The sequence below is a fragment of the Myotis brandtii genome, unplaced genomic scaffold (genome assembly GCF_000412655.1).
Source record: "Myotis brandtii unplaced genomic scaffold, ASM41265v1 scaffold902, whole genome shotgun sequence".
Taxonomy (NCBI): Eukaryota; Metazoa; Chordata; class Mammalia; order Chiroptera; family Vespertilionidae; genus Myotis; species Myotis brandtii.
The window spans coordinates 2,334,738-2,347,686 of record NW_005371709.1 but is presented as its reverse complement, the minus strand read 5'-3'; the positions used below and the strand labels follow the sequence as shown (position 1 = coordinate 2,347,686).

At 54.5% G+C, this 12,949-nt stretch overlaps 1 protein-coding gene across 6 annotated transcripts in view; it reads right to left on the bottom strand.

Annotated features, from left to right (window-relative positions):
- The window catches only part of CRTAC1 (cartilage acidic protein 1), a 140,384-nt gene that overhangs the window by 31,813 nt on the left and 95,622 nt on the right, over positions 1-12,949 (bottom strand). For all 6 annotated transcript variants that reach the window (XM_005885387.2, XM_005885388.2, XM_005885389.2 and 3 more), the window contains one exon: positions 5,900-6,056. In XM_005885387.2, coding sequence (XP_005885449.1) covers positions 5,900-6,056 — 157 coding nt within the window. The remainder of the gene's footprint in view (positions 1-5,899; positions 6,057-12,949) is intronic.

Genomic DNA, 12,949 nt, shown 5'->3' with positions numbered 1-12,949 from the left:
GGGCAGTTAGGGGCATCTTTATCTGGCCTAGGAGAATGTGCCCCAGTAGTGATGTCTACCTGACATCGGGAGTCCTTATCTACTGGAGGCAGGGTGTCCTCTTGGGGACAAGCAGTTCCCCGTTGGGGCTGGGGAGGCAGCACTGCTGGTGGGAAAGACTGAGGGGCAGAAAGTTCAAACTGTGTGACCTTGGCCACGTCACTGGGCCTTTCCGGGCATCTCGTTTTCTCACAAGAGAAAGACTGATAATGATAATAGTCTTTGTCAGGGCTGTCCCAGCGGGTTTTTGGAAGGTACCCGGGAAAATGCCAGGTGCCACACAGTCATTAGCTGGGACTATTTCCCACCTGCTGGGTGAGTAAGGTCCCTTCCAAGTTCTCCTGGTTCTGCTGTTGGGTGTGGATACTGCTCCCTGCCCATCCCTTCCTGAAGGCTTCTCCGCCCACCAGGCGGGGTGAGAGGCGGAGTCACGGGAAAATGTGTCCCCACGGCTCCCTCTCCCTCCTGCCGCATTCTGACACCCCCTTTAATGATTTGCTCATTGGGCCTGAGCCCCATTCACCCTCAAAAACTGCACCCCTCAACCTCTGAACCCTGTACTTGGGTGATGCAGACTCAAGTCCTATTGGGGTGTAGGTCATCCACCTCTCAGACCACATCTGGGTCAGCACACGGGGGTCCAGGGTGTAGGGTTGTGGGGTGAGGAAGGAAAAGAGGTTTGGGGGAGAGGGTGTGCGCTGCTGAACTGCCCCATACTACGGGACTGAGGACCAGGGGACTGAGAGGCAGGGGGACTCTCTGTGCTCAGGGAAAGACTCTAGGTTCTTGCTCCGCCTCTGCACCCTCTCTGGCCACGGGAACTTGGGAGTGTGCTCTCCGGACCTTGGTCCCACTCCCTGGGAATGGGTGGGGGGATGAGATCTCCAAGGCTCCTTCCACCTCCCTCCTCAGTGCATCCCTCAGGCTGGGCAGCAGGATAAACATGGTTGGTAATAGAATCGTGGGCCCATCTAGACTGGGCACCGTGGGGCTCGAGCGAGGCCTGTCCACCAAGGAACTTGGACGTGTGAGAGCAGTCTGTTGAGACCTTGATAGAAATATGATGCTGGTGGATGCCAAGGCCTACAGGCTGCCAAGCACAGCTAAGATATTGTAAAAGTAGCAAAGATGCTAGAAGATGTAGGCGTGGAGGAGTGGGCAGTGTGCATGTATGTGTTGGAGAAGGAGGGGTGAGGGTAAGGGCAGGATGGTGACGGTCTCTCACCCTAAATTTCCTGAAAGTTCTAACACGCAAACACACTGTGTTGGTGCTAGAGTTGCCTGTCTCCCCCGGAGCCTCCGTGAGCTGTCAGATGCTGGGCAGGGTTCCGAGTGGACCAGTGAACAGGGCATTAGACAAGGACATTCCCGCTGCATCCCCAGTCCTCCCTGCCCATCCCTGCAGGATGCTGAGAGGCAGGTGGGCAGGAGGACAGGCTCCAGCATCTGTCTGCTGGGATTCCCACACCGGGGGCACCAGGTGGTTGCAGGAGGGATGCTGGCCCTCACTGTGCACTGCCCCTCTCCACCCCAGGCAGTGAGGGGCTGGAAGGAGCTGTTTCAGGAGAGAGGACAGGTAAAGGAGTGGCAGGAGTCGCTCCGCTGGCAACCTGCTGTTCAGTCCTGCGTGCCAGGTACTGTACACGTTCCATCTCACCTCACCTTGCCTGGGTGAGGAAACGGAGGCCCAGGGAGGCATGACAGCAGCCAGCAGGCAAGAGATCACAGTTCAAACCCGTGTCTGGGTGCCCCCGAGCCTAGGCTACCCCACAGTGCTCTCTCCAACACTTCTGCCAAAGTTCCCTCTTGGCAGAGGAGCCATCTGTATTTCTGTAGCCAGGCTTGACATTTCTTTAAAGTCTCTTATTTTAGCGAAAGAAAACGTGTACCAAATTGCATTTGTATTGTATAACATATCTGTGTTTGTTTTGGAAAAAAAAAAAGTGATGTCCCTTCTTGTCAATCATCTAATGCATCTGATAGCCTGTGTATCTCAGGGCTTTGGGTACCCCTGGCAGGGTTCCCGGGCCCTGGCTGAGGGGCCTGTCACTCCAGCCCAGACTGTCCCTGGTTGTCAGATCTGGCTGCACTCCCGCTGCAAGGCCAGAGCCCCCCGCCCCCCGGGAAGCTGGGAGGCTTGGCGGCCCCCGCTCTGCTGCCCCTGGTCACCTCTCCAGAGCTGGCTGGTGGGGACCCGCCAGAAGGCCTCAGCTGGGCTTTAGGCATCTCCGTCTCCTCCAATAATGACTTCCTATAAATCAGATCTGCCCTCGCTTTGTTCTGCACTGCTCCCAGCCAACAGCGAAATTCCCCACCCAACATCATAAATCCACCTTCATTTTCTTTCCAAATTTCTTTTAAGGCTTCTTTAATCACCACCTTGCAGCCCGGACAGATGCTCCCTTAAAGGGTGGGGCCAAAATGCAGAGTTCCTGGGGAGGGGTGGAGTTTGGGGGGAGGAGGGGAGGCAGGGTCAGGGAAAAGGGAAGAGATGGATTCGGATGGAGACAGGGATAAAGAGGCCCATGTCTGTGCCCAGGGTTGGGCACCTCGTTTTCTCACAACAGGGGCTGCAGGGTAGAGTTGGGGGGCTTGGGCACACATGGAGAATGCCTCCAGGGCAAGGGCTTGGCCTGCTGGCTTTGTGCTTCACCCTGTGCCCAGCATGGTGCTCCTTACACCAAGGAGATGTGCAACAGAGGGTCCTGGCATCACTGTTGGAACTTCAGGGGAGTAGTGTGTTGCTGTTTGCTACACTTGGTGGGCACGGCCTGTGTGCTAGGCCTGGTGCCTGGCACGTCCCATGTTTATCTCCTTTCATTCTCACAACACCCCCATTTTGCAGGGGAGAAAACTGAGGCCCACAGAGGGTAAAATCCTGCCTCCACTGCTGCCTGGAAAGGACATGGTGGAGGCAGGATCTGCACCTGGTCCTCTGGCTCCAGATGTTGTCCTGGCAGCTGTTAGATGGCTAGTTCAGAGTGCTCACAGGGGCTAAGAGACTTGCCCAAGGTCACTTGGGCCCCAGAGGCAGTGCAGACCTCTTGGTCCCCACCTTCCCCCTCCTTGGATTCCATGCCAGCCTCTCTGATGGGGAGAACTAACTCAGGATTCCCATGAAGGGTAGTTCCCCGCACTGCCCAGGCTCTAAGAAGCTGTGAGCAGCTGAGGAAGCCAGGGCTTGGGATTCTCATCGAACCAGAAGCCATGGGGTGCACTCTTGGCTCTCCTAATGTCCCTCCAGGGGCCCTCGAGTCCCCCAAATCCCCTGAGAGCAGGCACGGTGGCCGCTAGATGGCACTGTGACCCAGCAGAGCAGCAGCCGCCCGCAGAAGAGACAGTCTGGAGAGGTCTCCCCTCCCCCTCCAGAGGAGCCGGACAGCCAGTGCGGGCAGTGCCATCACCCGGCCGGCTGACCTGGTTGCTGGACCCCCTCCTGCTGCCCTGGGCACCCCAGGCCAGGCGGCTGCTTCAGCCACAAAAATCAGGGACCATATGAAAGTCTGAGTGGCAGTCCCTGGGGCTGTGTTCCCGTGGGGGCGGGCCTTCCTCCTTCCCCAGCCCTCTGTCTTGCAGGCTGGAGCAGGATTCTCAAGCTGGAGGTCATCGGAAAGGTCAGCCAGTGGGGGCGGGGCTGTAACTGCTAGTTTCTCTACACCCTCCCGTGTGACCTTGGGCAAGTCCCTTCTGCCCGGGGACCTCCGTTTGTTCTTTTGTAAAACGGGAAGTTCTCTGAGGTCTGTCCAGCAGATGGGGGCTGTGTGGCTTGGCTCCTGGGACCTGCGGCTCCCTGACTGCACAGCTGGCTGTGGCTTGCTACCCTCCCAGCCCGCTCAGGGCCCTGCACCTACTGCCTGCTTCCTCACCCCTTGCCAGCCCCATGGCACTGGCCATGTGCCAGGGCCTCGGCAATCAGGCTGGGCTGCGGTGGTGGTCCTTACATTTGGGGTCCATTCCTGGGATTCAGGGGGGTGCTCAGGGCTCATTTTCCAGCCAGATGTCCACGAGTTGTTAACGGAATGACAACAGGGCCTGCCGGGTAGAGTTGTTGGGGGGCTTGGCAGACAGGGGAAGGGTGGGCTGCGGAAGGCGGGCAGACATAATAGTAACTTGGTGGGCCAAATACGTTCTTGTCAGCCAAATGGCTTTTGGAGGTCTGCAAAGCTGCTCTAACGTGTCCTCTGGGCATGCCAGCTGCCCCGGCCCGCCTGTGTGCTCCACAGAAGCTGCCGTCCCTTCCTTGAGCTGCCCGGTCCTTCCAGCACAGCCCGGCACAGTTGGCTGGTGCTCCCGCCCCCATCCCCGCTCCTCAGCTGTCTCTTCTTGGTCCCCTCCTTCCCCCTCCTCGGTTCCTGCCAGCCTCTGCCAGCCCAGCCAGCGAGAACAATATCCCCTTCATGCTCAAACCCAGCTAGCACCTCCTGAATTCTTTCATTCTGTGTGGAACCCTTTCCCAGACCTCGCCGCCCCTCCATCTCGTCATTTTCAAGTGCTACATCTCCCCGGCCCACCCTCCTCCTCCTGCAGATCAAGGCACTTAATTGCCAAGCCAGCCCAGTGCGCAGAACTGGGACCTATTCCGGAAAACAGATTGTACAAATCTAGGCTGAAGCTCCTGCGTGTTTATTCCTTTTCCCGGGAAAACATAGTTTATTACTGACACTCAGCCTTTCCTCTGCACATCCACGTGCGGAGCTCTGGAGGGCTCTGCCGGGCTTGAGCTGTGCAGACGATTTTATTGTCTAGTCATATGTTCCCACAAACTTTGTCAGACAGGCCGACATCCATCTCCCCCTTTCACCGAGGTGGAAAGCTGGCTAGAGGAAGGCATCATAAACTCGGGGGAGGCTGTGACAAGCCTTTCTGGGTAGGAGAGTGGGATTATGCCACCACCCCGGTGTCTGGAAGCAGAGGGGGTGGGGCAGCCCAAATGACCCCTCCAGTGTCTTCCCAGCCCCAGGATTCGGATGCAGGCAGGCTGCCACCCTGGAAGTCTGTGGTGCAGACTGGGATGGCTATATTGGGAAGGTCGACCAATGAGAGAATTTCTCCGTCCAGAGGGCGGATGCGGTGTGAGTGAGGCTGGAGTTCACGTGAGAAGTTGTTGTGCACAGCTCTGGCTTCCTGATTTCTGGCACCCAAAACAGGAACTGGATGGCTCTGCCATCAGCAGTCTATTGGCAGATTGTCAGAGTTTAGTCAGCAGCCGTGCTGGCATTAGAAAAACAGTCTTCCCTAGAAAGATCTCCCTGTCAGAGACTCTGACAATTGGTCCCCCATCCAGAAAGATGCGGGGGCGGGGGGCGGGGGGGAGCGGGACGGGGGGAGCTGCCTTCCAAAAAAGTGCGGGAGAGGTTTTGGAACAAGAACGCAATTCTTTGAGCCCAGTTATCCGAGACGGGACCCAGCTGAAGCTCAGGGATTTAGCTAGCACTCAGTTCCTGGCTGCTTCTGTGTGAGTAAATAATTTCATCTGCTGCTTGGCAATAAAGAATGCTTTCAAACTCAGCCTTTGTGACTTGCCCGTTTTCTCCTGCAGAACCTGTTCACCCGTCATGTGGGTCACAGCAGGGAATGGGGCAAAGGTTCTAAGGACAGGCGATGTTACACGATGTTCACACCTTGTGTCCTCTGTGCCCCAAGGGGCCCCCTAAAGCCCTCACCTGCCAGGCATCTCGTCAGCCCATGGAGAGGCACTGCTGGAGGAGCCCTCTGTGGGTGGAGGGATGGAGTAAAGTCTTCATCCTCCCTCCCCAGGGACACCCACCCATCCTCTCCTGTGGTCTCTGATGAACTAGCCCACTCCCCAGCCCCAGCCCCGACCCCTCCGGCTCGCAGCCTCCCATGTCACTCTGCATACCTGTATACTTGCTGACCCCAGCCTCAGCAGCCACATCTCTGAGCGCCAGAATGCCCCGGGAGAGGTCACTCGCCTCGGGGTCCATTTCAATGAGGGCATCAGGGCCCACGTTACCGTAGGCATAATTGGCGATGTAGATAGAATAGCGTCCGGAGCCCTGAGGAGGAAGGGAAGGAGGTGAGCAGGCCCATCTGGGCTCATCGAGGTCTTCCCCCCAGAAAGAAGCTCTCCCCCTCCTCTCGCAGGACCACAGCTCTTTTACGGGGTGGGGTTCTTCTCCCCGGGTCTGGTGTGCAACGGCCTTGCGGGCTGTGCCCTGCACGACTCCAGAGTGCTTTTCACGGAGGCTACAGAGGGCATGATGCCCCTGGAGTCCCACAAAAAAGCCACCCTCCTTCTCTCTATCCTGTTCCAGAAGAACACATCCCTCCCTCTCCCCCAAACCACCTTTTTATAGACAATTTTCTAATGTGCCTCCCTCCAGCTGAGCTCTCTCCAGCTGCCAGCCAGGGTAGCTGCTCAATAAATATTTGCTGATTGATTGATCTACCAGTTCCCATTATTCTCAGTCTCTCTCTCTCTCTCTCTCATTCAAGCTCACTCCAGCCAAGATGACAAGCAAATTCCTGAGACATCTCCCTCCCCCTGCCCACCCTATACTTCTTCATTCCTCTATCTTGGTAGCACGGGAGGCTCGGATACGCAGGGGTCCTCCTTCCCTCCTCCATTCCTTTGTCTTCCCCACATTACATAGAAAGACATATTGTACTGCTTCTGCCTTTATAACACGGCCTCAAATGTTTTCCCTTTGCACGCTCCTTGTTGCCGTAGTCACTCTCGTCTGTAGTCCGCACCACTGCTGATGAGACGGTCTGCTCTGCCCATCATTATAATGGTGTTATTTCTCCACTGGATGCCTCCTCTCCCCCAAGAGACCCACACAACTGCGAAATCAGTTTTCTAGCTTTCCTCTCACCCCTTTCAACATTTCCCTCCAATTAATCAGATAGTAGATATTTCGTGAGCTCTAACTACGTGCAAGGCGCTCTGCTCTATGCACTTAAAGTCTTCATTCTTAGGTTGCTTCTAGTCGGGTTTAAAGGCAAGCCATACACACAAAAATCTGCTGAGTTCAAGACAAGAGTGTGCTCCGTCAGCCCCTCTTTTCAACTCTCCCGCTTGCTTCTATTTCTTACCCATGGATCCCATGGGCAGATCCCCGTTCCAACTAACCGGTCACTGACTTTATCTCTTCTCTGGGACCATTTTCTCCGGGAAAGCTAATTAAGAGCCACTTGGTGGGTGAGGCCAACAAAGGACCTCAGGGTGTCCTGGGGGATGCTGACACATCAAGAATCATACAATTATATATAAATGCTATTTATATATAAAAATATAAATACCTGGTATTGCCTACTTGCTGACCCCAGCCCCAGAATGCCCCAGGAGAGGTCACTGGCCTCGGGGCCCATTTCAATGAGGGCATCAGGGCCCACGCTACCGTAGGCATCATCATGTGTATATGATTGAGAAAGTGTGTACAAGATTTCCTGGGTAACAGAAGAGGGGCTCCCACCCCAGAGGAAGGGCACCTCGTCATTGGAAATTCAGAAAAGGTTTTCTAAGAGGAGCATCAGCCAGGTGAAGTGGAGGGGAAAGAACCTTCCAGGCAGACACGAGACAGAGAATGATGTATGTAGGGAACCCACAGCAGTTGGCTGAGTGGTGCTGGAATGTAAAATGCGAGGCAGGGCATGCCAGGGGACAGCGCTGGAGGAGGTGGCGATGCTGCTCCTAGGGCCTTGGACACCCTTTCGTTTTTGGTTTTCTGGGTCTCTCTCCTGCTACCTGGGAATCGATGCTTTACAAACCTCTTTACTCAAAGGGGTCCCTGGAACAGCAGCACTGGTGTCATCTGAGACCACACCCATGTTAGAGCTCTCAGGCCCCCCCAGATCTGCTGAAACAGAACCTGCATTTCACGAGACCTCCAGGCGATCCACGGAAGTTTGAAATGCATAAACCTCTTTACTCAAAGGGGTCCCTGGAACAGCAGCATTGGTGTCATCTGAGATCACACCCATGTTAGAGCTCTCAGGCCCCACCCAGATCTGTTGAAACAGAGCCTGCATTTCACGAGACCCCCAGGCGATCCTATGCACACGGAAGTTTGAAATGCACGGCTTTACAACATGGCTTCATGGTTAGGGGAGAACTGTGAAAGGTTCTTGCCCATCACAGGAGCTTGGCATACGTGGGTGGAATGATTGGGTACACAGTGAATGAATGGGGCCAAAGGGGAAAGTCACCATCACTGTCACGGCTCCTGACCCTACCAGCTGTTAGCAATTTCATGCAGAAATGTGCAATTAAAGCCTAAGTAAATTGAGATGCACTCTGCTAGAAATTAGGATATTTATAAAATTCACTTATACCTACTTCCTGACTTCAATGTATTGGGGGGACACTAAGCTGGCAAACATAGGTGTGTGACAGCCGTAGGAGACGGCAGAAATTCACGTGTGAACTTGACCACAGTCATTTTGGGGAAGCTGAGATGGAGGTCATTCCAGGAAAAGGAAGATGTTTCTAGAGCTTTAGGGCTAGGACAGGAGGCCTCACCAGTTAGCCTAGCACGTGGAGGGCTTGTTCCAATGTGGATGTAGGGCTCCGTCCCAAGAGGTTCCGATTCAGGATGTCCGGAGTGGGCTCCGAGAATTTGTATTTCTAACAGGTTCCCAGGTGAAGCTGATGCTACTGGTCCAGGGACCACACTTTGAGAACCGCTGGTCCAGGCCTATTAGCCTGGGCCCTAGTCCAGGCTCTCCCCCTAACTGGCTCCTGGTCCTGGGGCAGTTTCCTCACCCCCTTCAACTGCATCTCCTCGCCCGTTAAATGGGGATCATATTCTCCCTGCTTCCTGGCAGGGTTGTTGAGAAGATAAAATGAGACAATGTATGTGAAAGGTCTTTGAAAGATAAAAATGCTATATAAACATGAGGCATAATCATTATCGATCAGGGAACGCTTCTTGTAAGAGATTGGCTTTGAGTTGGATCCAGAAAGGTGGGTGAGTGACGAGGCAGCAGAAGATGAAGGTCAGGCAGTGTTCCAGGTTTGGGGCTGAGAACAAGTGAGTGCTGGAAGTGGAGAGGGAGGGAACGGCAGATGGGAGGGTTGAGGCATTTATTTGGCGAGATGGTCCTCCAACTTGAGCCTGTATCATATTCACCTGCAGGGTTAGGTGAAACCCAGATGCCTGGGCCCTCCCCCCAGGATTTCTGATGCTGTAGGGCTGGAGGGTGGACTGGGTTGGGGCCTGAGGACTTGCATGCCTAACAGTGCTGATTCAGCTGGTTGGGGACCACACTCTGAACAACACTGACTAGGTAGACTAAAAGGCCCTAGATAGGGTCTGGGGGGCCGAGGAAGGCACAGGGTGAATGCCATAATAGGAGTCGTGGTTGGAAATTTGTGCCTGATACTGGTTCACTCAGGCAGGGTAGCTGAGGAGTGAAAGGGTATCTGATTCACTTTCAGGCGGGCAGGACTCAATTCTTGGCTTTGCCTGCCACTCACTGTGTGACCAAGGTCAAGTTGCTTAATTGTCCCAAGGGTCAGTTTCCCTATCTGTAAAATGGGGATGCTGAGAGTATCTATCTCGTAGGCTTATTATACGGATTTAATAAGATGATGCTTATAAACCACTTAGCACAGGGCTGGGCATGTTGTTAGTTTAATAAATGATCGCTATTATTGTTATGATTACTCTCGAATTTTCCTACATCTCGCTGCATTCCTACCTCTCAACTTCCAGGCTGGCACTGACCTCTTCCACAGTTCTCAGGCCCCAGGGACTGCGAGGTGGTGGTGGACTCAGAAAGCAACCCCTCTGCTGGCGGCAGATGGGCTGAGGCTTGGGCTGGGCAGGAACTGAGAGAGCAGATAAGTAAGTGCCCGCCTACTGTGCTGCGTGCCCATGCTTTTTTTTTTTTTTTGCATTTTGCATTTTGCATGGTGCCTTTGTCCTGTGGTTAAATGTGTGGGTGTGCAGATGACCTTGTTAGGACAGAGAGTGCATCTCTTTGTGATTAACCTTCAGGCCCTCCCACCAGCTCTGAGAAGGCTCCCACCTTAGCAGAGTGTGGAAAGCCTTGTTCCTGAAAGACCGAGACAGGAAGCCAGCAGGACACTGAGTCCAGGTCCCCAGCAGCAGCCGGCCTGGCACCTCTTAGACCCTCCCCACTCCCTGGGGCCGCTCACAGAACCGCCTCCCCTTCCCTCCCACCAGGCAGGAGTCCAGGTGGCACAGATTCAGGTCAGGGCTAAATGTGGCTTCACAGCCCAGCTTGGCTCCTCTTCTCAGCACCAGCTTGTTAAGAAATAAATATTTATACCTGGCACCTGCCTTCTCCCAGGTCCTGGAGCCCCTGCTGTGAAGGTTCACGCTGAATCCCCAATCCCCTCTGTGCCATCTCATTCCTGAAATGAGCCAGCCCCCTGGCCCCTGCCTCGCCCCGTGGAAGCTGGGCAACAGCTGGGTCCCTGATTTAGTGAGGACTATTTTGTAAAGTCAAGGCGGGGGCGGCAGGGGAGCAGGTGACACGAGGGATAAATCACCTCCACAGGACGCCTCCAGCTCTGGCTGGGGCTGCTGGGATGCATGCCAGGCTTGGGGCGGCGGGGGAGGTCCCCCAGGGCAGATGGCTGCAGCTGCTCCTCCTGCTCCCCACTTGGCCTTTCTTCCCCGTCCTTCTTGTAGGGTGGACCAGCAGGGCAGAAAAGTATTGATAGAGATATTGATTAACGGAGGTACTTGTGCACTGTGGCAGCCTCCCACTCACCCACCTGTGAGCCCCTTTGTCATGCTTTCATTTGTTGGATCAATATTTACTGGGGGCCCTATGGCTCAATGCTTGGCACATAGTAGGCACTTAACAAATGTTAGTTGAATGAATGAATAAGTGCACAAGGTTTACAGCTAGAAGATTCCAATTCAGGTCCTGGCCACACCACCAATCCATTTGGGGTCCTCAGGCCAGTCACTGTCCTAAGCTGGGCCTCGGTGACACTGTCCAGCGGATGACAGCACCTAGCCAGTTGCCTCACTGGTTGCTGGGAGGGCCTCATGGGAGAAAGGCTGTGAAAGTATATTGTAACTCATCCTGCAAGTCTTGGTTGTTACTCTATAGCACCTACTACGTGCAAGACACTGGGAGCGCTGAGATGGCCCAGCCTTTGGCTCTGCTTTTGAGAGCCACACTCTGTCTGGGGACATCTGCCTATTGGCTCCCCTCCAGCTCTCCCATTGCTGTTTCCCCCTACCCCCCGCCCAGGTCCTCCATGCACCCCTGAACTCACCGTCCTGTCCACACAGGCCACAGAGCGCCCGGCAAAGAGGCTGGCCACGCCGCGGGCCACGTTGACCTCGTCGCTCAGGATGTCTTCCCACCTGCTATTGCGGAACTTGAATAACTTGTCTGTGTACGTGGCCACCCCTGGAGAGAGGAGGAAAGGGAGGCTGGTGGACCAGGGCCCAGCTATGTCTCGGAGTACCTGCCACAGGGGTTGGGGCCACTGGTGGATGGGTCATCTGCTCAAGGTGAACACTCCTGCAGTACTCACTCAGGCAGGGAAGACTCCTGTGTTTGGGGGCACTCAGGTATTTTCAGTTGAGAGCAGAGACTCTGAGGCCTATCACAAAGGCCGGCCCGGCCTCAGAAACTATGGAAGTGACGTTATTGCTACTATGTGTCTGAGATGAGCCTCAAGATTGGGATGCCACTGTCTGCACGTGCTCCTACATCATCATCAGGGAGACCGGGATTGCCACTATTTCAGGACCCAAACTCAACCCAGAATGGCTCTTTCTCCAGGAGCTGTCCCCTACCTACATTCTCTGCTGGATTGCAGGACCTGATTGGGGTCTCAGAGGAAACCGGGTGTGTCTCCAAGTTCTGATCAAGGAAGGGACTGGAAGTTTATCTCCGACAGGTCTGTCACCTCCACCCTCAGGGAACCAGGTGGCAGTAGGGTTAGCACTCGGGCAGCCCCGGGAGGCCCCTGCTCCCAGGACTGGGGAGTCCCAGAGGATATTGATCCCCTCGAGAGCTGGAGGGAGGCTAAGGCCCCTGAGCTCAGGGAGTCTGCACCACACAATATGCCATATGTAACTGCAGGAGGTCCGTGGCCTCCTGCAGCTCCTCCTGGGGACATGGTGAGGAACTTCCCGTGGTGGGAGCGCAAGTGCTTCCGAGACCATGAAAGCAGAGCTCTCCCCTCTGCCCTCACCCTTAGTTCATTTCTTGCAAATGTGAGACCCAGAGCATCCATGTTTTAGGAGGGATCATATTCTACCCGTAAGGACTCGCACGGGAAACACAGGAGAGGAGCAGCTAAAGGAATCGGGAAGGTGAGCTTGGAGAAGAGTGAGCTTGGGGACAGAGCTCCTGGACTTGACTCTGGCTGGCCCGGGGGAGAGGCAATGAGGGCTTAGCATAAAGGGAGAAGTGTGGTGCAGCGGTTAAGACCTCAGGGTCTAGAATGAACCAGCCCAAGGCTCAGTCTCAATTCCATCCAGATTCTACTTCTAGGTTTTAGTTGTTGACTTCGAGGAAGGTGCTTAGCATCTTTGAGCCTCAGTTTTCTTAACTGTAAATGGGGACGACAAAAACAGCATTCAAGCCTTAGCTGGTTTTCTCAGTGGATAGAGCGTCAGCCTGCGGATTGATGGGTTCCAGGTTCAATTCCGGTCAAGGGCACATGTGTGCAGGAGACAGCCAATCAATGATCTTTCTTATCATTGATGTTTCTCTCTCTCCCTCTCCCTTCCTCTCTGAAATCAATAAAAAATATATTTAAAACAAACAAACTGCATTCAAGTTTACCATGAGGAATAAATGTGATGATGCACATTAAAGGTTTAGCCTAGTACTCCCCAAAGTGGTATGTATTGGCCAGAAATAATGATTCCAATTTCATAGATGAGATGGTCTTAAGGTGCTTTAGGGACATAAGGTCTGCACTGCAGGGGTTTGTGAGAATCAGAGT